Source organism: Gallus gallus, chromosome 22, assembly GCF_016699485.2.
Source record: "Gallus gallus isolate bGalGal1 chromosome 22, bGalGal1.mat.broiler.GRCg7b, whole genome shotgun sequence".
Taxonomy (NCBI): Eukaryota; Metazoa; Chordata; class Aves; order Galliformes; family Phasianidae; genus Gallus; species Gallus gallus.
The window spans coordinates 4,412,006-4,435,125 of record NC_052553.1 but is presented as its reverse complement, the minus strand read 5'-3'; the positions used below and the strand labels follow the sequence as shown (position 1 = coordinate 4,435,125).

Genomic DNA, 23,120 nt, shown 5'->3' with positions numbered 1-23,120 from the left:
AGCTTAGCAGACAGGAACTAAGCTTAGGGGAAAAAAATTATTTCAGAGGTTGGTAAGGAATTTCACATCACACAAAGGCACCAAAAGCAGAGTTTCTAACAGCAGTGTTATCCAGGAGTCCCAGCAGGAGGTGCTGGCATATTTGGTATGTGACCCCAGAACAAAGCAGCTCACTATGAGGCATCAGGCAGTGCTGATGACACACGCTTTATGGACAGGTCATTCTTTTATAGGTACCGTTCCAATGACAGCAATTAATTGAGAGCAAAGGCTTGACACGCAAACCTGATGGTTTACACTCCCACCAGTCAAGGCAGACAGACCAAGACCATGAGGCTGACCTGTAACCAGGCGTAGTGCAGCTAAAGTTCCTTCTACAGTCACCAGGGCAGCTTCCCCACCTCCAGGCAACAAACACACAAAGCACAGCACGGCTGTTTGTGCTCCACACTCAGAGAGCAAGCTGACAAGCTGGAGCTTTGCAAGGACCACGGAGGTGTGGCACTGAGGGATGTGATTAGTGGCATGGTGGAAATGGGTTTGCATGGGATTTGGTGGCCCTAGAATTATTTCAGTTGGAAAAGACCACAATGACATCAAATTTGATTGTATTTTAGATGACTCTTTTTTTTTTGGACGGCGTTAATTACCTTCCAAAAGCTGAAGCCAGGCTGCATTCTCTCCATGTAATGACAAAGTTAGTTTTTCCCCCTGCAAATTCCTACATTCTGCATCTAAATTTGCTTCATTTGACAGGATTTACTGGTAAATGCAGGGGGACAGCTTGCAAGGAAATAACAAAGCTTACATAGATTTGGTTAAAGCATTCTGTTGAAACAAAGCTTTACCAGCTCAATTAGATACAAGGGGGTGTTGCAAGCAAAAATGCAAAAGTTAAGGGTAAAATGGAACTGCCATTACTCAGCCAGAGCATTAATTAATCAAAGTCACTACTCAGCAATTAATGAGAGGAAAAAAAAAAACCCAGCAAAAACAAATCGAGAGAAATCCTTATGGGATTAAGAAATCCCCTCCTTCCCATAATGCAGGACATACAGCAGGAATCCTTCAATCCTCGCCACCACAGAGCTTCAGCAGAACTTTCCTGTAGTCTCCTGAGCAGTCTCCCTGGGAAAACAAAGGTGACCAAGTGAGAAGAGAGAAGGGAGAGGGGGAGAGAGAGAGGAGCAGAGACAGTAAAGAGGAGAGGAGAGAAGGAGAGGAGAGAAAAGATCGAGCCGAACAAAGATAAAAGGGAAGAGAGGAGCTTGTAAGGGAAAAGAAGAGTGACGAATGAGAGGGGAGAAGAAAGAGGGCAGAACAGAAGAGAGGATACAGGTAAGAAGAGCTGATCTAAAAAGGACAAGGGATAAAAAAAAGAGAGGGCGGGGAGAACAGAGGGAACAGCAGAAGAGGGAAGGACAGCTGGAGGGAGAAGGGAAGGAATGGTGCAGAGAAAACAGGAAGAAGAGTGCAGAAGAAAGAAAGTAGAGGAGAGGAAGAGAGAAGGCCAGAGCAAACCGAATTACTGAGAAAGGAAAAAAAAGGAATAATTTTTAAGCTCTACTAAAGCTGAATTCTTTTTAAGACACAGAATTCTTTTGCGGTGTTTGGATCATTCCAGACAATTTAAGAATATTCAGTATGTTTTTGTAATGTCTGCTTAATCTCAGCTACTCCGAAGTACCCAACAGATGTCAAGGGGGGATCATCCCCTCTCAGCACATCCCGCTTTTTGTGTCCAAGATCGACAAGTTTACCTTAATGAAGGAGTAGAGAGACTTCCCATACATAGTCAGGAATTCTCTTCTGATATCCAGCATATCTATTTCGGAGCGGGACACCATCACTCTGATCAGAGTGTTGTCGTCTGTTCCCAGGCCCTAGGAAGCAAAGCAACCACGTACAGCTAACACAGAACCTTCTGGAGAATCACCGACAGCACAAAGGTCTCAGTGCCCGGCCTCGTGCAGGAGCTGTTCTTAATTAGAGCATTTCTGCATTAACGGAGCGATCCATTAGCAGCTTGCTCCTGAGCATGACTATTACCCTGACGTGCAGAAAAGCCTGAGCTTTCCTAGAAAAGCCAGTTTCCTGACTGGCTGCAGCTCCCATCTCATGATTGCCATGATGCTGCTGATTCGAGCATGAAAATGCAAGAAAGAAGCAAGCAGTCTTACTCCACAATCTGTTTACCTTCATGGATTTATACAGTCTTTCAGCAAAGTAGGCAGGCTTGTTTCGCATGCACTTCACTGTAAGGGGAGACAAGAACAAGAGAATTAAGGTCAGTAAAAGCAGGAGGTTTATCCACACCGCTGCAGCACTTTCACGGTGCAGCTGTTTCTTCTGTCAAGATGCAACTCCAGGCTAGCAAACAGCAGTGCAGGCATCCACAGTCAGTGACACGCTGGGAGCTGACGTCTCTGTGCCTGGTGCACAGCAGTATGTGCATGAAGGCTTCAATGCCTCCTGACAGCAAACCTCTGCTGCCCAAGCATCCTTTGGCCAAGCACGCTGTACCATAAAGCACAATGCTTTCTCACCCAATTGGGTCTGTAAAGCATAGAATCACAGAATGGTTTGGGTCAGGAGGAACCCATAAGATCATCTTGTTCCAACCCCCCCCTGCAATAGGCAGGGACACCTCCCTCTACACCAGGATGCTCCACGTCCCACCCAGCCTGGCTTTGTGCCCATAATCAAAGACAAACCATGTCTGCCCCTGAAACTACCTAAGAGCCAGCCAAGGGAACTCACAGCACCTCTCATCATTTCATTACTTTGTAGACAAGGTTTAAAAGCAGAGCACTCACCCACAGCCAGCAAAGCATCTTCCAGGTCTCCTGACATCTCAGATTTAATGCTGTCTGTTATATCCTTGTTAGCAATGCCTCCGTACACATCAAAAACTAGGAGGAAGAGCCCATGGCAGAAAGTCAGGGAGACTCAAAGGACCTCTTTGCAACAACAAGCTCCTCATATGCTGCATGAACACTGTATCATTCCTGCAGCATTGTCAGCTGAATCAGGACCATCCCACAGAAATAATTCATTTTCGTTGCTAACAGTCCTGCTAATTGGCCTACCACAGCTGTTACCATTATCAAGTCCTGCTACTTTGTGCTGCCAGTCAAATTTCTTAGCTCCTCTCCCCCTGCCTCAATGGCGGTCACACTTCATGATCTCTGCTTTCCATGCTGCAGCAGCAGCAAGTTGCACTTAGGTTTCTGAAGTCCCTTTCAGTCTCAGGAGGGAATAAAACAACCCGAGTGGAACGGATGCAATGGGGCTCTCTTGAGGACATCTGATGTCTCAGAAGAGTTTGCACTTACTGAACACCAATGAAGCTCCCACAAAAGCATCACACACAAACAAGGAAGGAAAGAAAAACCCAGGGCACAGCGGAGGGGTCCTACCTCTCAGGAGGTGATACCTGTTCCGTGTACAGAGGATGGACATAAACTGCACCTCATCTGTTCCCCATTTCTTCTCCCCCGCTTCGTACAGGCACTTAAAGACATTATGGATGACAAAGTAAGGCTCATGGAGAAGACTGGATGTGCAGATCTTTAATTCCTTGGAGCTAGAGCACTGCTGGCCTGTACTTGTCTAGATCATGGATGTTTTCCAACAAGCACCAACCAGGCATGGCAACCCACAATCGAAATGTCATTGCCCCTGCCAAGTAACCAGCCTGTCTAGAGACCTCTCATTAGAGACTCACAAACAAGACCAGAACCATTATTCCCATTTCACAGGTTGGCTTCTCTTCACCACGCATCACACAGACACAGATTGCTCCTGCAGGGAAGCACGTTACTACACACCTGGGCATCTTGCTGAGCAAGGGCATCATCCACATACGTTCCCTCATCTCTGTTTCCCTGCAAAGACACAAGGATAGAAGACTCAGCTCACCAGAGAATCTACTGGAAACAACTCCTGAGAATTCCCCATTCAGGAACAGCTTCTGGAGATGGATAATGGAGTCCTTCAAAGCCAACACTAGCTAACAAACACAGTGAAACAGCTCAGATGTGCTTTGGGCTTCCCACTTTACTGGGACATTTAAAGAAGAGCCCACAGCACTCATGCACACCCAGAGTCAGAGTCACCTCCGTGCAGAAGCTGGTTTGAGGAGCAGGCCGTGGGACACCCAGGGTGAGAAAAAGCCAGCCTGAAGCTCCTCATCACTGAGTGCAGAGCTGTGCCCACAGGAAGATTCACCCCATTCTCCCCTCAGCTTGACTCACCATTGCGAGGGACACGAGGACCCTTCGAAACATGGAGGATGTGTCAGATACGATGTCATCCTCGAGGGAGCAGCCATATTCTAGCAAGAACACACACACAGCATCCATTAGGAGCAGGGCCACCACCTGGGTGCTGCCTACAGCATTTGCCAGCTGTAACCTAGCTAAGTATAGAACCGTGCCCAGGGCTCTGAGCATCACTGCATCACTCCAGCCATCATCATTAGTGCTACAACCTCCAATTAAGAAGCACAGACAGTAAGAAACTGGCAAGAGAGCCATACATCCTGCTGACAGACAGAATGCTCCTCCCCATTTTATTTACTTCAATTCAGTTACTGGTGAAATTCTAGTCTAGCTTCTCTCTGGCCAAGCAGCAACAGCTAGGTTGGCCAACGTGTCACACCTAAAAGCTCCCCAGACTCCTTCCTCCTCACATCTGCCTGCACACACGCAGACTGACTGTCAGACAGCAGGACAAGGCCTGGCCTTTGGCTCTACTTACGAAGCTTGTAGTTCTCATTAATGCGACGAATCTCTTCGTTGGTGCGAGAAGCCAGAATTTCAATCAGGCAACCTTCATCTGTTCCCGCTCCCTAGGGAATTGCCAAGATTTAAGATACCAGCAACTGCTTGTGACGTGCAACCAGGTTTCTTTAAGAGTTAATAGTAAATAAATAGACATACATAACAAAGCAGTAAGTCCTTGGCCAGAACTTAAGCAATACAAAAGGAAGATTTCCAAACCTTCACAGCCCTCCTTAGTTCGTGCACGTCATACATGGTGGTGGGAGTCATCATCCCTATGATCACCCTCTCAAAATTCCCACTCAGCTCCGACTTCAAGTCATCAATCAAATCCTAGAAGGCCAAGAGAGGAGAAAGGAGTTGGCAGAAGGTATGGCCTTCGAGGACAGAAAGAACTGAGTTGTTCACCACTTCTCTTCAGGCTCCAACCCTCCTTGCATCAACAACTGCTCTCAACAGGAACAAAACAACCTTGGTCAGGTAAAGTACCTGCCAACCTTTCTCTTATGGAGACTGGGTCGTTTTTCACTTTTCACCCAAGTGACACAACCACGTTCACACATCTCTCAAGACCACCTACCCTGCCAATAGTGCTCTTATAGGTGATCAGAACTTGCTGACGTTGGGAAACATTTAGTTTGGTCAAGATGTCAATGATGGCATCTTCATCTGTGCCTGAAAGAGACAAATGGAAGCTATCAGGCTGCTTGCACAAGAATCAGAAGTGCCCTCTGATCTTGTGCTACCTCCAGTCCCCTACAGAGCAAGTTCTCAACAGTCCCAGGACTACATCTATGCACACAAAGCTGCCAGGACCCACACCACGTGAAGAGCTGCATTTCAGGACACGAAGGGCAGTTCTGTTTCCACTTTCCAACAATTTTTAGGGCGGCTGTGTAGCAGAGCAATGCAAACAGCTAGGCTTCCCTCTAGCAAACCAGCAGAGCAGCCATTCGCAGTGCTGGGGAAAAAAAAAGTTGACCCGTGGAGGGAGATCAACTTACCAAAGCCCTTCATGGCCTTCCTGAGTGCCTGCGCTTCTTGCTCAGGGTTGAAACTTGAGACCCCCTTGATTGTTGCCTAAGGCCACAAGAACAGGATTTAGCAAAGGCAGAATTGCACCGATGCAAACGTAGAGTTGAATTGAAAAGCAAACAAACATAAAAAACACAGAGAAAGTAAAACTCCACCCACACAAGTGATGTTATATCAGGCTCCTGCCTCACCCAGCAGTCTATTCTAGAGGGACTTCCCAGGCAATTAGAAAGAAGCTGCGGGGGCACAACCACAGGTAGAAAATATCTGCATCCTGCTGTCCATGGTGTATCTGGTTTCCAGTGAAACCAAAGCTGGACCACCTGGCATCTGTGTTCAGTCCCACCAGGCCTTCTTCCTAGCAGTTCTCCATGTAAATCATAAAGCAATGCACTCCCATCATAGCCCTAGTCCTGACTTCTCTTGTAGCAGGTAAGGACCATTATTCTGCACCATTACTTTTGCTCTGCTTGGCACTGGTGAGGCTGCACCTGGAGAACAGTGTCCAGGTCTGGGCTCCCAGTACAAGAGATAGCTGGGCATACTGGAAAGAGTCCAATGGAGGGCTACCAGGATGGTGAAGGGACTGGAACACCTCTTCTATGACAAGAAGCTGAGAGAAAGGGGGCTGCTTGGCCTGGAGAAGGGGAGCTCAGGGGGCTCCCACCCATGGCCATCAATCCCTGCAGGGAGGGGCAGAGAGGACAGAGTCAGGCTGCATCCAGTGGAGCCCAGTGCCAGGACCAGAGGTTGCCACCAAACATCAGGAGCACTCCCGCACTGTATAAGTGCTGCAGCACTGGCACAGGGACACAGAGAGGTTGAGGGGTTTCCTCTTGGAGATCTCCAAACCCATCTGGATGTGGTCCTGGGCACCAATTCTAGTGGCCCTGTTGGAGCAGGGGTTGGACCAGATGGACCCAGAGGTCCCTTTCAACATCACCCATTCTGTGTTTCTGCAGTGCACCACGACGTGCTGTGTTCGGCTCAGAATGGCCATTCACAAACAGGTTTCTCCTGCCTCCTGCTCAGTGCCATCTCTGTGGGATCACACTGCCTCCTACGATCCATCTCTGTTCCAACAAAGACCAACAGCAAAACAGTGCTGACCTTCATGAAGCCTTGGCTTTTGAAAACAGGCACAGGAATAACTACTGCATGGGTGGAACCCTGTGGGTTGAACCAGGAGGGAGCACTATGCCCAGAGAGTTTATCTGGAAAAATACTTCCTCTGTGAGCTAACATTCAGTTGGATTTTTCATTAACTCTCAAGCAGGAAAAGCACATATGTGTGGGGCATTGTCCTCTAGAAGGAGGAAATAGAAAGAGCTTACAAATTGATCACTCATAAAAAGACAGACAGCGCTCTTCCTGCTCTATCTACACCCCCTATGTTTATCTGATTGGAGCAAATGCCTGGCACGGCATGGTACAGCAAACAAGCACACTCACCATCGCTCGAGGTTTTGGTCAATCTCTTATTGTTCAGGTCCACCAGCAGCTGGCAACTGCAATAAAAACCAGAGAGCACTTGCTTTCTAGCAAACAGCTATTAGAACGTACCACCCCTGCCATTTCATGGTGCTGGTTAAGTGGCTGCGACTGCAAAGCACGACGATAAGCACATCATTTCCCAGTCTGAAAGCAACGCCTGAACAGCACTACAGAATGCCCACAAGCACACACTGCCCGTCTGCTTTGCACTGAACCAACAAGGGCTGCACGACAGCAGCTCTGCATGAGAGAGGGACGCGGTGCACAGGCGGGTAACAGCAACAGTGCTTAAGAAATGCCTTTTTTATCCCTAGAGTGACAGCCTGGCTGAGGTTACAGGGAGAAGCAGACCGCCGCCCTCGTCCTGCCCACAGTGCCTGAGTGCTGCTGTCAGTGAGCCCAGCCCTTGTGCAAGAGCAGCAGTGCCTGTGCTCGCCCTGCATGTGACTCTTACACATCTGGAACATCATCGCAGTGCGCTGCCCAGGCAAGCAAGCTCAGCATGACATTGCCACACGGGCGCTCCTCTGCGCTCGACTTCCTCTCTCTTTCATGCAATTGTGGACCTCAATGGACAAACTACAACCCAGGCATCAGAAACAGAAATAGTTTCCACTCTTCTCATATCCTTGGCAGAAATGTGGGGCCAACCGCTTTGTCTTAATTTATCTTTTGGGCACTAAATAACTACTTTGCATTTGACGGTTGTTTTTCTGATGCAGTTTGGTTGCTCTGTATCTGGCAGCAGGGCTATTAAACAAGCAGACCACAGCACAACAGAAAGGTCAGTACGAAAGAGGGAGGGGTACGTTTGTGCTCTGAGCCGGCAGAAAGAAAACCAAACACAGGGATGGAATGAACGCACTGCATTCAGGACAAACGCCTCCGCAGCGCGAAACCGCAGCGGGAGGAGGGGGGGGGCACGGCCGGACCGGGACGCCGCAGCTCCGCATTCCTCCTCCCCACGCCCGTATCCCGGCCACACCCCCCCCGGCCCCACTCGGCCCCACTCCACCCCACCCCACGTCCTCCGGTCCCGTCCCCGCGTTCCGACGCTCCGGCGCAGCCCTCCCCCGGAGACACTCACCGACAGTCCCAGGGAGCGCCTCTGCAGCGCGGAACGGAGCTCCACCGGGCCGGGCCGGGCCGTGACGCGAAGCCCACGCCCCGCAGCGGGGAGGGACTCCGGGCCCAAAGAATTCCACGCCCGCCCATAAGGGGCGATCCCGGGAGGGGCAGATCCCGACAGCGCCTTTGGGGGAACCGCGCTGCGCTGCACGCGGCCCCGAGCGGAGAGGGCTCCACGGCAACGGAGCCTCCACGGCAACGGAGCCTCCACGGCAACGGAGCCTCCACGGCAACGGAGCCTCCACGGCAACGGAGCCTCCACGGCAACGGAGCCTCCACGGCAACGGGGCGACTCATCGCCGGTGCCCACGCCGCGCTGGGAGCGGGCCGGGACGCCAGAAAGAGCACCCGTGCCTGGCGGGTGCGTGACGTCATCAGAGCGCGCCGGCACCACAGCGCCCCCTCGCGGAGGGAACGAGAGCCGCCTCCGGTGCGACGGGGAACCCGCGGTGCCGTCCGTCTGTGCCGCGCCCGGACTGACTGCGGCCGCCCCGCAGCGCCTTTGTGCTGCCTCCGGTCACCGCCCCCCCGGTCAGCGCCATCCCCTCCATCGCTGTTACAGCAGGAGACGCGCACGCTTCCATACAGCCGTTTCCTGGTACCACCTGAGGAGCCAACGGCCACACGCTCCCCTCACCATCCCCATCTTTCCGGTTTCCAGTCCTGCCCCGCGATGGCGCTCTGCCATAAACAGCGATCTTTAACACACAAAGTCCCCGCGTCTGTGCGGACTGCGGAACCCCACAGATGTGACACGGATGCGACAATGGGGTCTAGCCCGTGGGGTGCTTCTCAAAGGAAACCAATGCATGGTGTCAGGAGGGGAGGAGGAAGCAGCTGATCCTGCCGCTGCTGCTGCCACTGTGCATCCCTGCCCAGGACCACTGCACCCTCCTCTTCCCAGCCCCGCTCACCTCCTCGCAGGCTGCAGACCCTGCTGAAGCACTCACACTCGATGGATGTCATCTTCTTCTTGTGCTGCTGGACCACTCTTTGCAGGGTTGCTCCGAGTTCCTGTTGCTGCAGCAAAAAGTGCTGCTCCTGCGGTGACGGATGGAGGAGTTTTGTGCCAGCACCCACAGCACGTGGTCCCCAGGCTCCTGGTGGCACGGCAGGATAATCCCATCCCTCCCTCCCTCCCATTGCCCCCCAGCTCTTGCATTCTCCTATTATCTGCCTAAGGACATGAAGACCCTGCAGAAAGATCCGGACGGCCTCATCGATGGCTGAGGCCAATGGCACGACAATGGTTCAACAATACCAAATGCCGGGTTTTTGGTCACAACGACTCCAGGCACCGCTGCAGGCTTGGGGCAGAGCGGCTGGAAGGCCGCGTGGAGGAAAACGATCTGGAGGTGTGGGTCGACGCAAGGCTGAACGTGAGCCAGCAGCGTGACCGGGTAGCCAAGAAGCCCATTTATAGGAGCGGCAGCGCAGCCAGCAGGAGGCGATCGCCCCGCGCTCAGCCCCGTCCCGCAGAGCGCTGGCTTCGGGCCGGCACCGTTTGCCCCGGGCGGGAGTGCGGCTGTTGGCGCCCATCGACGACCCCGAGAAGGCGATCAGCGTGGGGCTGAACTACCGCGACCGCTGCCTGGAGCAGGACGTCAAGGTGCCCAAGGAGGCCCTCATGGTCAGACACTTCCCCAGCGCCATCGCCGGGCCCCCGCCGCCCGCCCGGAGACCCCCCCGCTTTCCCACCTGCGGGCAGCCGCCAGGCCGCACTCGCCGCTCTCCAGGAAGGCCCACACGGAGCGGGGCAGCGCGGCCCCGCTGAGGTCCACCACGTCCCCGCCCTCCTCCACCTCCAGCCCCAGCCGGGGCGCGGCCGTCCCGGGGCCGTGGAAGCGCAGCAGGCGCATGGCGCGGGGCAGCGCCGCCGCCAGCCGGGCCGGGGCCATCCGGGACGCGCGTGGTGATGACGCAAACACCGCGCGACGACGGCCCGAAAGGCCCCCGCGCCGACTGCCCGCCCCCCTCGGCGGACCGACCAATGGCAGCGCGGCGCGGGAGGGGCCGCCGGGACGGGGAATTCCGCGCGGGGAATCCGGAGGGGGAACCGAGCCGTCCTCCGTCGTCGCGGCGGGGCGCTGCCGGGCTGTGAGAAGCGGCGGCCGAGCGCGAGCGCGAGCGCGAGCGCGAGCGGCGGGACCCGCCCGGCCTCCGGGAGCGGCTCCTGGCTGAGCCGGGCGGCCCCGAAAGAGAGGCACCGATCCCGCGGGTCGAGACGCGTTCGGGCCCGGCGGAGAGTCGGGCGGGCGCCTTCGGTTCTCGCCGGGCTCCGATCGGCAGCGGCGCGTGCTGAGCTCCTGCCCCGCACGTGGAGTCCCCGACGCCCGTTTTCCGTCTCGCGGTCCGTCCCCGTGCGGAGCTCCCGGAGCCGCGTGAAGCCGACACGGAGCCGCGTCGTGTCGGCCCCGAGGAGGGGAGCTGCGAGGGGGGAGCGGTTGTGAGGATGGGAACTGGTTGGGAACGCGCTCATCTCTCCGCTTCGTGCTCTGTGTGTGAAATGATTAAAGGTGGAGCTTTGCTTTCTCAGCACTTCCGCCCGCAGTCGTTTCTGCAGCTCCGGTGACCCCCCCACCCCCCATCCCCGTGCCCACCTCCGGGTAAGGACGGGGCAGCACCAACGGCAGCGTCATAGCACTGCAACCAGCAGCCCCGTCCCTCCCTGCCTCCAAAATCCCCTCCCCTCCTCAGTCAGCACTGGGTGGGAACGTAGGGATGGGGAATGGTTGGGCTGGGATTGCGGGAGAGCTGGGGCGGCTCGGCCTGCAGAAGAGGAGGCTCAGGGGGATCCCAGGCACGGCCATCAGTCCCTGCAGGGAGGTGCAGAGAGGACGGAGCCGCGCTGCACCCAGCGGTGCCCAGCAGCAGGACCAGAGGCGCCGGGCACACACTGCAGCCCTGCAGGTTCCCCCGTAGTGCCACGGGTCTACAGCTGCAGCTCCTCCAGCTCCTCCTGACTAACGGACTTCATCACCATCGCTGCTGCCAATGCCCCCATCGCCTCGTTTTGTGCCTGGGGAAGGAGGTGGCCACGTACTGAGCACTGGGTGTGTTGACCTGGCGGCACTGGGCAGGACTGGTGGCCCTGGGAGGCTATTGAGGGCCGCAGAAAGCACTGGGCTCGTGCGGAGCACTGGGTCAGTTCTGGGCTCCCCAGCGCAAGGCAGACTCTCCCGTGCAACCGCTGCAGCAGAGCTGCTGTGGGGGGAGGTTGTGCTGCAGTCATCTGCAGAGGTCCCTTCCAGCCCATGTGCTTCTGTGACAGGCGGATGTGTGAAGGGACACAGCGAGCAGGTGGATGTTTGGTGGCTTTCCAGGCTCAAAGCACCGCAGCCCAGTGATGCCACCGGGAGTTTGAGGGTCATCAGCCACATTCCTCTGTTCGTCTTCAATCACTGCAATGGGAGCTGAATCGAGTGCACCTGCAGGGCTGGGGCACCCACGGCCTCTCTGGGCAGCAGTGCAGGGCCTCAGCTCCCTCTGTGAACAGCTTCCCCGACATCTAATCCAACCCTCCTTTACATTAAAACCATTCCCCTTTGTCCCATCACCGTCTCAACGTGTAACCATTTTATTTCCCTCCTGTTAATCGTCTCCCTTGAAACAGAAGGCCACACTGAGCAGCCACAGCGAGTGTTGGTGATGGGGCAGGCACAGAGCAATGCCTGTGACAGCGTCACAGAGAGTCCTTGTGAGCTCAGGGCAGAGGGGCTGACCCCAGCGCTCACGGAACCCCCCAGCGCCACTCTCGAGCTGCCATGGCAGGTAAGGCAGCAGGCTCCTCCTGCTCCTGGCACTGCGGCCCTCCAGGTGGTCCCAGTGCCCCACATCTCACCCAGCGCCCATTTGGGCATTTCCCCACAGAGAGAATCTCTTCATTGACGCCGACGGTGCTTCGGACACCCGACGCCACTTCATTTGGACCTTTTCTACCCCCACTGGCCTCTGCTGCAATGCAGCCGCAGGTGCTCCCTGTGCCCTGCACCCTGCCCGCCAGCTGGGAGCGGGCGGTGGGGCCCCTTGGAGATGCCGTGGTGCTCACGGAGGACCAGGGGCACCCAGCGCCCACCGACGGGTGCCCCCATCCCGCCACGGCTCCGCTGGGCTGCAGCACCGCAGCGCTGGACTCAGGGGGTGAGTTTGGGGGCTGCGGGGCGTGCGGCAGGCTGTCCGCACCGGGTGGCTGTGGGAAAGCTGGCATTGCCCCACTGGGGATGTCCTTGCTTTTCCAGCAGCCACAGCGAGCGCAGGCATCGCAGAGGATGCGGTCGACAGCGACATCGACGATCTGCTCACGTGGATCAGTGGTGAGTTTTTGGTCTGCAGGGGTGGTGGGTTGGGTGTCCAGAGTAGTGGGTGTGGGAAAGCTGGCATTGCCCCCGTGGGGATTTTCTTGCCTTTTCCAGACATGACATCCAGCGCAGACATCCCGGTCGACAGCGCGGAGATCGATGATATCCTGACGTGGATCAGCAACGGTGAGTTCAGGGGCTGCAGAGCAGGCGGGGATGTCTGCTCCGAGTGGCTGTGGGAAAGCTGGCATTGCCCCCTTGGGGATTTCCATCCTTTTCCCAGATGGGACACCCAGCGCAGGCATTCCAGATGACAGCCTGGAACTCGACGGTTTGCTCAGCTGGATTGTTGGTGAGTTCCGGGGCCGCAGCGGTGGCGGATGGATGTCCGCGCCGAGTGGCTGTGGGAAGGCTGCCGTCCTGGTTTTGGGGGATGTTCTTTGTTTTGCAGAAGCGTCGAGTCCTCGGGAGGTCCCCCAGCAGGCGTTCCCAGCCGTCCCCAGCAGGCTCAGCACCTCTCCTTTCACCAGAGCCCTCCGTGACCGTCCCAGCAGCAGCAGGGAGCTCAGTGGAGAGGCGCAGGCTGACGCCAGGCCCCTCAGCGAGCCGTTCTCGGGGCAGCCAGCATCCTCTGGGCAGCTCTCTGAGCCGCTGCCCTGCGGGCATCTGATGGAAGAGGCGCGGCAGAGGCAGCCCCGGGTGGTTCTCACCCGCCTGGCACTGCCGACCCCCCTGGCTGCCCCCGCACCTCTGTTGCCCCGCACTGCACATCTGACCAAAGATGTGCAGCGGAGGCAGCCCCGGGTGCTTCTCACCCGCCTGGCACTGCCACCCGGCTGCATCTCCTGCCACGTGCCCGAGAACCACCACGGGGACGGCAGCGAGCCGGCTGAGTGCCCAACGCCCGCCTGCACCATCAGGAAAGGCAAGAGCAGATGGCACGAGCAGCGCACTGGCCGCGTCCCAAGCAGAAAGAGGAAGGTGCCGCTGGGCCAGGACGCTCCAGGACAGAAACGCCGGCGCTAGGCGAAGCTGGGTGGGCTCAGCCCGAGCAGGAGCGTCCGCAGAAACCGGCCCACGTGGTGCAGCAGGAGACACGGCCATAGCCAACAAACACGGCTCCCTGCAGCCCTGGGCTCCTCGCCGGCCCCCGCGGCGCACAGAGAGCAGCGGCAGTGCTCCAGGGGCACCAGCACCGGCCCCAGCCCTACCCCTCCAAACCTGGGCTGTCCACCAACACCACCTTCGACTGTTAAATTATGTTAAAGTGCCTTAAATTATTAAATGTTTTGTATTCACTTTGCTACGCCTCCACGTGCAGTTGCTCCTGCAGCACCAAAGCCCCCCCAGTCCCCATTGCCCACCTGTGGTGCTGCACAAAGGGCCGTGTCCCAGGGCTGCCCCACCAGCCCCATCCCTCCCCTTCAAAATCCTCTCCACTCCTCATTCAGCACTGGGTGGGAACATAGGGATTGGGAATGGCTGGGCTGGGATTGCGGGAGAGCTGGGGCGGCTCGGCCTGCCGAAGAGGAGGCTCAGGGGGATCCCAGGCACGGCCATCAGTCCCTGCAGGGAGGTGCAGAGAGGACGGAGCCGGGCTGCACCCAGCGGTGCCCAGCAGCAGGACCAGAGGCGCCGGGCACACACTGCAGCACAGCTGTGGTTGCAGCATGACAAGAACTGCAGCTCCTCCTCACTGATGGTCTACATCCCCTGCACTGCTGCCAATGCCCCGTCCGGGTGGTCCGGGTGTGGGACGGTAACCCTGTGCCACTTCCTTCCACTGAAGAAGAGTGCAGAGGAAGCAGTGGAGGTGCCCAGGAGCAGCCAGGCCTGTCGAGCACCTCTGGGAGGCAGAGGCCGCGCTCATTGTCCAGGGGGCAGCTCCCAGCCCCTCAAGGTGGTACCTGTGGGCAATGGGGCTGCAGGGCCTGTCACGCAGCCCCCAGGCACGGGAGGCAACGCGAGGGGCAGCCAGGGAGGATGTCCAGGCACACGCAGAGGCCGCTGGTGACAAGTCCGTCTGTCCGGTGCTCTGCATGGGGATGGCCGTCCGTCCAGCCGGGCCGGTGGCTTCTGGACACGTTCTGCATCCCGCTGGCAATGAAGGCCAGGCTGGAGGGCCGTGGGAGTCATCGTGGAGCACAGCCCGTCCTGGGGGGGACCAACATGTTGTGGTTCTGTGACACGTGTGGAACGGTGCACGGTTTGGCTTGAGGTGAAAAACAAGGCTGATAACACAGCGATGTTTCAGTCCATGGACTCACAGAGTGGTAGGGATGGAAGGGACCTCCATCAGGCTGCCCAGGGCCCACCAGGCACCTGGCCGGGCATTTGCAGCCTCTGTGGGGCACCCACGGCCTCTCTGGGCAGCAGTGCAGGGCCTCAGCTCCCTCTGTGAACAGCTTCCCCGACATCTCATCCAAATCTCCCCTCCTTTACGTTACAAAACGAGTGGTGTTCCCCAGGGGTCGGTGCTGGGCCCTGTCCTGTTTAATCTTTATTGATGTCCTGGATGAGGGCATTGAGTGCCCCCTCAGTAGGTTTGCAGATGGCACCAAGCTGGCTGGAAGCGTTGATCTGCCTGAGGGTAGCGAGGCCCTGCAGAGGGATCTGGATAGGTTGGATAGCTGGGCTGAAGCCAATGGGATGGGATTCAACAAGACCAAATGCCGGGTCCTGCACTTTGGCCGCAATAACCCCAGGCAACGCTACAGGCTTGGGGCAGAGGGGCTGGAAGGCTGTGTAGAGGAAATGGACCTGGGGGTGTTGATTGATGCCAGACTGAACATGAGCCAGCAGTGTGCCCAGGTGGCCAAGAAGGCCAATGGCATCCTGGCTTGTATCAGAAACAGTGTGGCCAGCAGGAACAGGGAAGTGATTGTCCCCCTGTACTCAGCACTGGTGAGGCCGCACCACTCACTGTAAGAAAGACATGGAGGCCCTGGAGCGTGTCCAGAGGAGGGCAACAAAGCTGGTGAGGGCTCTGGAGCACAGACCTTATGAGGAGCGGCTGAAGGAGCTGTGATTGTTCAGTCTGGAGAAGAGGAGGCTCAGGGGAGGCCTTATTGCTCTCTATAACTGCCTGAAGGGAGGTTGTGGTGAGCTGGGGGTCAGCCTCTTCTCCCGGGTGACGGTGATAGGACGAGAGGGAATGGCTTCAAGCTGCGCCAGGGAAGATTCAGGCTGGACGTTAGGAAATACTGCTTGTCTGAAAGGGTGGTCAGGCACTGCAATGGGCTGCCCAGAGAGGTGGTGGAGTCACCGACCCTGGAGGTGTTCAAAGAGCGTTTGGATGCTGTGTTGAGGGACATGGTTTAGCGGGAACCATTGGTGAAGGGCGAATGGTTGGACTGGATGATCCTGTGGGTCTTTTCCAACCTTAGCGATTCTGTGATTGTATGTTTCTATGAAAACCATTCCACTTTGTCCCATCACCGTCTCAACGTGTAACCATTTTATTTCCCTCCTGTTTATCGTCTCCCTTGAAACAGAAGGCCACACTGAGCAGCCACAGCGAGTGTTGGTGATGGGGCAGGCACAGAGCAATGCCTGTGACAGCGTCACAGAGAGTCCTTGTGAGCTCAGGGCAGAGGGGCTGACCCCAGCGCTCACGGAACCCCCCAGCGCCACTCTCGAGCTGCCATGGCAGGTAAGGCAGCAGGCTCCTCCTGCTCCTGGCACTGCGGCCCTCCAGGTGGTCCCAGTGCCCCACATCTCACCCAGAGCCCATTTGGGCATTTCCCCACAGAGAGAATCTCTTCATTGATGCCGACGGTGCTTCCGACACCCGACGCAACTTTATTTGGATCCTTTGTGCCTCCACTGGCCGCTGCTGCAATGCAGCCACAGGTGCTCCCCGTGCCCTGCACCCTGCCCGCCAGCTGGGAGCGGGCGGTGGGGCCCCTTGGAGATGCCGTGGTGCTCACGGAGGACCAGGGGCACCCAGCGCCCACCGACGGGTGCCCCCATCCCGCCACGGCTCCGCTGGGCTGCAGCACCGCAGCGCTGGACTCAGGGGGTGAGTTTGGGGGCTGCGGGGCGTGCGGCAGGCTGTCCGCACCGGGTGGCTGTGGGAAAGCTGGCATTGCCCCACTGGGGATGTCCTTGCTTTTCCAGCAGCCACAGCGAGCGCAGGCATCCCAGAGGACGCGGTCGACAGCGACATCGACGATCTGCTCATGTGGATCAGTGGTGAGTTTTTGGTCTGCAGGGGTGGTGGGTTGGGTGTCCGGAGTAGTGGGTGTGGGAAAGCTGGCATTGCCCCCGTGGGGATTTTCTTGCCTTCTCCAGACATGACATCCAACGCGGACATCCCAGTCGACAGCGCGGAGATCGATGATATCCTGTCGTGGATCAGCAACGGTGAGTTCAGGGGCTGCAGAGCAGGCGGGGATGTCTGCTCCGAGTGGCTGTGGGAAAGCTGGCATTGCCCCCTTGGGGATTTCCATCCTTTTCCCAGACGGGACACCCAGCTCAGGCATTCCAGATGACAGCCTGGAACTCGACGGTTTGCTCAGCTGGATCGTTGGTGAGTTCAGGGGCCGCAGCGGTGGCGGATGGATGTCCGCGCCGAGTGGCTGTGGGAAGGCTGCCGTCCTGGTTTTGGGGGATGTTCTTTGTTTTGCAGAAGCGTCGAGTCCTCGGGAGGTCCCCCAGCAGGCGTTCCCAGCCGTCCCCAGCAGGCTCAGCACCTCTCCTTTCACCAGAGCCCTCCGTGACCGTCCCAGCGGCAGCAGGGAGCTCAGCGGAGAGGCGCAGGCTGACGCCGGGCCCCTCAGCGAGCCGTTCTCGGGGCAGCCAGCATCCTCTGGGCAGCTCTCTGAGCCGCTGCCCCGCGGGCATCTGATGGAAGAGGCGCGGCAGAGGCAGCCCCGGGTGGTTCTCACCCGCCTGGCACTGCCGACCCCCCTGGCTGCCCCCGCACCTCTGTTGCCCCACAGTGCACATCTGACCAAAGAGGTGCAGCGGAGGCAGCCCCGGGTGCTTCTCACCCGCCTGGCACTGCCACCCGGCTGCATCTCCTGCCATGTGCCCCACAACCACCGCGGGGACGTCTGCGAGGCGGCCGAGTGCCCAACGCCCGCCTGCACCACCAGGAAAGGCAAGAGCAGAGGGCACGAGCAGCGCACTGACTGCATCCCAAGCAGAAAGAGGAAGGTGCCGCTGGGCCAGGACGCTCCAGGACAGAAACGCCGGCGCTAGGCGAAGCTGGGTGGGCTCAGCCTGAGCAGGAGCGTCCGCAGAAACCGGCCCAAGTGGTGCAGCAGGAGACACGGCCATAGCCAACAAAGACGGCTCCCTGCAGCCCTGGGCTCCTCGCCGGCCCCCGCGGCGCACAGAGAGCAGCGGCAGTGCTCCAGGGGCACCAGCACCGGCCCCAGCCCTACCCCTCCAAACCTGGGCTGTCCACCAACACCACCTTCGACTGTTTTGAATTATGTTAAATTACATTAAATTGCATTAAATTATTAAATGTTTTGTATCCACTTTCCTTCACCTCCATGTGCGTGCATGTGCCTGCATGTTCCTTTTGTTCCTGCAGCACCAAAGCACCACCAGACCCCATTTTCCAACTGCAGGGCAGCACAAAGGGTTGTGTCCCAGGGCTGCCCCCTCCAAAATCCTCTCCCCTCCTCAGTCAGCACTGAGTGGGAACGTAGGGATGGGGAATGGTTGGGCTGGGATTGCGGGAGAGCTGGGGCGGCTCGGCCTGCAGAAGAGGAGGCTCAGGGGGATCCCAGGCACGGCCATCAGTCCCTGCAGGGAGGTGCAGAGAGGACGGAGCCGCGCTGCACCCAGCGGTGCCCAGCAGCAGGACCAGAGGCGCCGGGCACACACTGCAGCCCTGCAGGTTCCCCCGTAGTGCCACGGGTCTACAGCTGCAGCTCCTCCAGCTCCTCCTGACTAACGGACTTCATCACCATCGCTGCTGCCAATGCCCCCATCGCCTCGATTTGTGCCTGGGGAAGGAGATGGCCACATACTCAGCACTGGGTGTGTTGACCTGGCGGCATTGGGCAGGACTGGTGGCCCTGGGAGGCTATGGAGGGCCGCAGAAAGCACTGGGCTCGTGCGGAGCACTGGGTCAGTTCTGGGCTCGCCAGTGCAAGGCAGACTCTCCCGTGCAACCGCTGCAGCAGAGCTGCTCTGGGGGGAGGTTGTGCTGCGGTCATCTGCAGAGGTCCCTTCCAGCCCCTGTGCTTCTGTGACAGGCGGATGTGTGAAGGGACACAGCGAGCAGGTGGATGTTTGGTGGCTTTCCAGGCTCAAAGCACCGCAGCCCTGCGATGCCACCGGGAGTTTGAGGGTCATCAGCCACATTCCTCTGTTCGTCTTCAATCACTGCAATGGGAGCTGAATCGAGTGCACCTGCAGGGCTGGGGCACCCACGGCCTCTCTGGGCAGCAGTGCAGGGCCTCAGCTCCCTCTGTGAACAGCTTCCCCAGCGTCTAATCCAAATCTCCCCTCCTTTACGTTAAAACCATTCCCCTTTGTCCCATCACCGTCTCAACGTGTAACCATTTTATTTCCCTCCTGTTTATCGTCTCCCTTGAAACAGAAGGCCACACTGAGCAGCCACAGCGAGTGTTGGTGATGGGGCAGGCACAGAGCAATGCCTGTGACAGCGTCACAGAGAGTCCTTGTGAGCTCAGGGCAGAGGGGCTGACCCCAGCGCTCACGGAACCCCCCAGCGCCACTCTCGAGCTGCCATGGCAGGTAAGGCAGCAGGCTCCTCCTGCTCCTGGCACTGCGGCTCTCCAGGTGGTCCCAGTGCCCCACATCTCACCCAGCGCCCATTTGGGCATTTCCCCACAGAGAGAATCTCTTCATTGATGCCGACGGTGCTTCGGACACCCGACGCCACTGTATTTGGACCTTTTGTGCCCCCACTGTCCGCTGCTGCAATGCAGCCGCAGGTGCTCCTCGTGCCCTGCACCCTGCCCGCCAGCTGGGAGCGGGCGGTGGGGCCCCTTGGAGATGCCGTGGTGCTCACGGAGGACCAGGGGCACCCAGCGCCCACCGACGGGTGCCCCCATCCCGCCACGGCTCCGCTGGGCTGCAGCACCGCAGCGCTGGACTCAGGGGGTGAGTTTGGGGGCTGCGGGGCGTGCGGCAGGCTGTCCGCACCGGGTGGCTGTGGGAAAGCTGGCATTGCCCCACTGGGGATGTCCTTGCTTTTCCAGCAGCCACAGCGAGCGCAGGCATCCCAGAGGACGTGGTTGACACCGACATCGACGATCTGCTCACTTGGATCAGTGGTGAGTCTGTGGTCTGCAGGGGTGGTGGGTTGGGTGTCCGGAGTAGTGGGTGTGGGAAAGCTGGCATTGCCCCTGTGGGGATTTTCTTGCCTTCTCCAGACATGACATCCAACGCAGACATCCCAGTCGACAGTGCGGAGATCGATGATATCCTGACGTGGATCAGCAACGGTGAGTTCAGGGGCTGAAGAGCAGGCGGGGATGTCTGCTCCGAGTGGCTGTGGGAAAGCTGGCATTGCCCCCTTGGGGATTTCTTCCTTTTCCCAGACGGGACACCCAGCTCAGGCATTCCAGATGACAGCCTGGAACTCGACGGTTTGCTCAGCTGGATCGTTGGTGAGTTCAGGGGCCGCAGCGGTGGCGGATGGATGTCCGCGCCGAGTGGCTGTGGGAAGGCTGCCGTCCTGGTTTTGGGGGATGTTCTTTGTTTTGCAGAAGCGTCGAGTCCTCGGGAGGTCCCCCAGCAGGCGTTCCCAGCCGTCCCCAGCAGGCTCAGCACCTCTCCTTTCATCAGAGCCCTCCGTGACCGTCCCAGCGGCAGCAGGGAGCTCAGCGGAGAGGCGCAGGCTGACGCCGGGCCCCTCAGCGAGCCGTTCTCGGGGCAGCCAGCATCCTCTGGGCAGCTCTCTGAGCCGCTGCCCCGCGGGCATCTGATGGAAGAGGCGCGGCAGAGGCAGCCCCGGGTGGTTCTCACCCGCCTGGCACTGCCGACCCCCCTGGCTGCCCCCGCACCTCTGTTGCCCCGCACTGCACATCTGATCCAAGATGTGCAGCGGAGGCAGCCCCGGGTGCTTCTCACCCGCCTGGCACTGCCACCCGGCTGCATCTCCTGCCACGTGCCCCACAACCACCGCGGGGACGGCAGCGAGCCGGCCGAGTGCCCAACGCCCGCATGCACCACCAGGAAAGGCAAGAGCAGAGGGCACGAGCAGCGCACTGGCCGCATCCCAAGCAGAAAGAGGAAGGTGCCGCTGGGCCAGGACGCTCCAGGACAGAAACGCCGGCGCTAGGCGAAGCTGGGTGGGCTCAGCCCGAGCAGGAGCGTCCACAGAAACCGGCCCACGTGGTGCAGCAGGAGACACGGCCATAGCCAACAAACACGGCTCCCTGCAGCTCTGGGCTCCTCGCCGGCCCCCGCGGCGCACAGAGAGCAGCGGCAGTGCTCCAGGGGCACCAGCACCGGCCCCAGCCCTACCCCTCCAAACCTGGGCTGTCCACCAACGTCATCTTGGACTGCTAAATTATGTTAAATTGTGTTAAATTATTAAATGTTTTGTATTCACTTTCCTACGCCTCCACGTGCAGTCATTCCTGCAGCACCAAAGCCCCCCCAGTCCCCATTGCCCACCTGAGGGGCAGCACAAAGGGCTGTGTCCCAGGGCTGCCCCCGCCAGCCCCATCCCTCCCCTTCAAAATCCTCTCCCCTCCTCAGTAAGCCCTGGGTGGGAACGTAGGGATGGGGAATGGTTGGGCTGGGATTGCGGGAGAGCTGGGGCGGCTCGGCCTGCAGAAGAGGAGGCTCAGGGGGATCCCAGGCACGACCATCAGTCCCTGCAGGGAGGTGCAGAGAGTTCTGAGCTGGGCTGCACCCAGCGGTGCCCAGCAGCAGGACCAGAGGCGCCGGGCACACACTGCAGCACAGCTGTGGTTGCAGCATGACAAGAGCTGCAGCTCCTCCTCACTGATGGTCTACATCCCCAGCACTGCTGCCAATGCCCCGTCCCGGTGGTCCGGGTGTGGGACGGTAACCCCCTGCCACTTCCTTCCACTGAAGAAGAGTGCAGAGGAAGCAGTGGAGGTGCCCAGGAGCAGCCAGGCCTGTCGAGCACCTCTGGGAGGCAGAGGCCGCGCTCGTTGTCCAGGGGGCAGCTCCCAGCCCCTCAAGGTGGTACCTGTGGGCAATGGGGCTGCAGGGCCTGTCACGCAGCCCCCAGGCACGGGAGGCAACGCGAGGGGCAGCCAGGGAGGATGTCCAGGCACACGCAGAGGCCGCTGGTGACAAGTCCGTCTGTCCGGTGCTCTGCATGGGGATGGCCGTCCGTCCAGCCGGGCCGGTGGCTTCTGGACACGTTCTGCATCCCGTTGGCGATGAAGGCCAGGCTGGAGGGCCGCGGGGCCATCGTGGGGCACTGCCCGTCCTGGGGGGGACCGACATGTTGTGGTTCTGTGACACGTGTGGAACGGTGCACGGTTAGGCTTGAGGTGAAAAACAAGGCTGATAACGCAGCGATGTTTCAGTCCACGGACTCACAGAGTGGCAGGGATGGAAGGGACCTCCATCAGGCTGCCCAGGGCCCATCAGGCACCTGGCCGGGCACCTGCAGCCTCTGTGGGGCACCCACGGCCTCTCTGGGCAGCAGTGCAGGGCCTCAGCTCCCTCTGTGAACAGCTTCCCCGACATCTCATCCAAATCTCCCCTCCTTTACGTTACAAAACGAGTGGTGTTCCCCAGGGGTCGGTGCTGGGCCCTGTCCTGTTTAATATCTTTATTGATGTCCTGGATGAGGGCATTGAGTGCCCCCTCAGTAGGTTTGCAGATGACACCAAGCTGGCTGGAAGCGTTGATCTGCCTGAGGGTAGCGAGGCCTTACAGAGGGATCTGGATAGGTTGGATAGCTGGGCTGAAGCCAATGGGATGGGATTCAACAAGACCAAATGCCGGGTCCTGCACTTTGGCCGCAATAACCCCAGGCAACGCTACAGGCTTGGGGCAGAGGGGCTGGAAGACTGTGTAGAGGAAATGGACCTGGGGGTGTTGTCTGACGCTCGACTGAACATGAGCCAGCAGTGTGCCCAGGTGGCCAAGAAGGCCAATGGCATCCTGGCTTGTATCAGAAACAGTGTGGCCAGCAGGAACAGGGAAGTGATTGTCCCCCTGTACTCAGCACTGGTGAGGCCGCACCTCGAGTGCTGTGTCCATTTTTGGGCCCCTCACTGTAAGGAAGACATTGAGGCCCTGCAGCGTGTCCAGAGGAGGGCAACAAAGCTGGTGAGGGCTCTGGAGCACAGACCTTATGAGGAGCGGCTGAAGGAGCTGTGATTGTTCAGTCTGGAGAAGAGGAGGCTCAGGGGAGGCCTTATTGCTCTCTATAACTGCCTGAAGGGAGGTTGTGGTGAGC

General features: G+C 58.5%; 3 protein-coding genes across 9 annotated transcripts; 2 read left to right on the top strand and 1 right to left on the bottom strand.

Annotated features, from left to right (window-relative positions):
- Positions 1–601: 601 nt before the first annotated feature.
- On the bottom strand, positions 602–10,350 carry ANXA4 (annexin A4). Of its 4 annotated transcripts, XM_046903448.1 has the most exons (15): positions 10,140–10,350; positions 9,356–9,482; positions 7,983–8,063; positions 7,272–7,327; positions 5,789–5,864; positions 5,365–5,459; positions 5,004–5,117; positions 4,762–4,852; positions 4,257–4,336; positions 3,831–3,887; positions 3,420–3,513; positions 2,817–2,912; positions 2,197–2,255; positions 1,761–1,883; positions 602–1,128 (listed from the first exon to the last, which is right to left on the bottom strand). In XM_046903448.1, exons 4-15 carry the CDS (start codon positions 7,272–7,274, stop codon positions 1,069–1,071), a joined length of 948 nt encoding a protein of 315 aa, XP_046759404.1. In that variant the 5' UTR covers positions 7,275–7,327; positions 7,983–8,063; positions 9,356–9,482; positions 10,140–10,350; the 3' UTR covers positions 602–1,068. The 4 variants fall into 4 exon arrangements, with proteins under 4 accessions (XP_046759404.1, XP_024998612.2, XP_046759403.1 ...); XM_025142844.3 differs by lacking the exon at positions 7,983–8,063; XM_046903447.1 differs by lacking the exons at positions 7,983–8,063; positions 9,356–9,482; positions 10,140–10,350 and adding an exon at positions 8,334–8,456.
- Positions 10,351–12,371: 2,021 nt separating this feature from the next.
- LOC121107434 lies at positions 12,372–18,367 on the top strand. 4 transcript variants are annotated; one of them, XM_046903449.1, is made up of 4 exons: positions 12,372–12,754; positions 12,854–12,925; positions 17,202–17,270; positions 17,370–18,366. In XM_046903449.1, the coding sequence occupies exons 2-4, from the start codon at positions 12,856–12,858 to the stop codon at positions 17,942–17,944; spliced, it is 714 nt and encodes a 237-aa protein (XP_046759405.1). In that variant the 5' UTR covers positions 12,372–12,754; positions 12,854–12,855; the 3' UTR covers positions 17,945–18,366. The 4 variants fall into 4 exon arrangements, with proteins under 4 accessions (XP_046759405.1, XP_040507551.1, XP_040507550.1 ...); XM_040651617.2 differs by having other exon boundaries at positions 12,377–12,754; positions 17,202–18,360; XM_040651616.2 differs by having other exon boundaries at positions 12,745–12,925; positions 17,202–18,360.
- Positions 18,368–19,452: 1,085 nt separating this feature from the next.
- On the top strand, positions 19,453–21,335 carry LOC121107410. The gene is made up of 5 exons (XM_040651496.1): positions 19,453–19,459; positions 19,927–20,001; positions 20,101–20,172; positions 20,269–20,337; positions 20,437–21,335. The coding sequence occupies exons 1-5, from the start codon at positions 19,453–19,455 to the stop codon at positions 21,009–21,011; spliced, it is 798 nt and encodes a 265-aa protein (XP_040507430.1). The 3' UTR covers positions 21,012–21,335.
- Positions 21,336–23,120: the final 1,785 nt, after the last annotated feature.

What these genes read in the sequence shown, in the direction of transcription:
- ANXA4 (XM_046903448.1), bottom strand. An exon ending in AACTAAGGAGGGCTGTGAAG is followed by an intron (nt 4,853 to 5,003) that starts GTTTGGAAATCT and finishes GCAATTCCCTAG; the next exon opens with GGAGCGGGAACAGATGAAGG. An exon ending in AGATGCTTTGCTGGCTGTGG is followed by an intron (nt 2,256 to 2,816) that starts GTGAGTGCTCTG and finishes CTCCCCTTACAG; the next exon opens with TGAAGTGCATGCGAAACAAG.
- LOC121107434 (XM_040651617.2), top strand. Translation starts at nt 12,856, where the DNA reads ATGACATCCAGCGCAGACATCCCGGTCGACAGCGCGGAGATCGATGAT. An exon ending in CCTGACGTGGATCAGCAACG is followed by an intron (nt 12,926 to 17,201) that starts GTGAGTTCAGGG and finishes TCCTTTTCCCAG; the next exon opens with ACGGGACACCCAGCTCAGGC.
- LOC121107410 (XM_040651496.1), top strand. An exon ending in TCTGCTCACTTGGATCAGTG is followed by an intron (nt 20,002 to 20,100) that starts GTGAGTCTGTGG and finishes TGCCTTCTCCAG; the next exon opens with ACATGACATCCAACGCAGAC. An exon ending in CCTGACGTGGATCAGCAACG is followed by an intron (nt 20,173 to 20,268) that starts GTGAGTTCAGGG and finishes TCCTTTTCCCAG; the next exon opens with ACGGGACACCCAGCTCAGGC.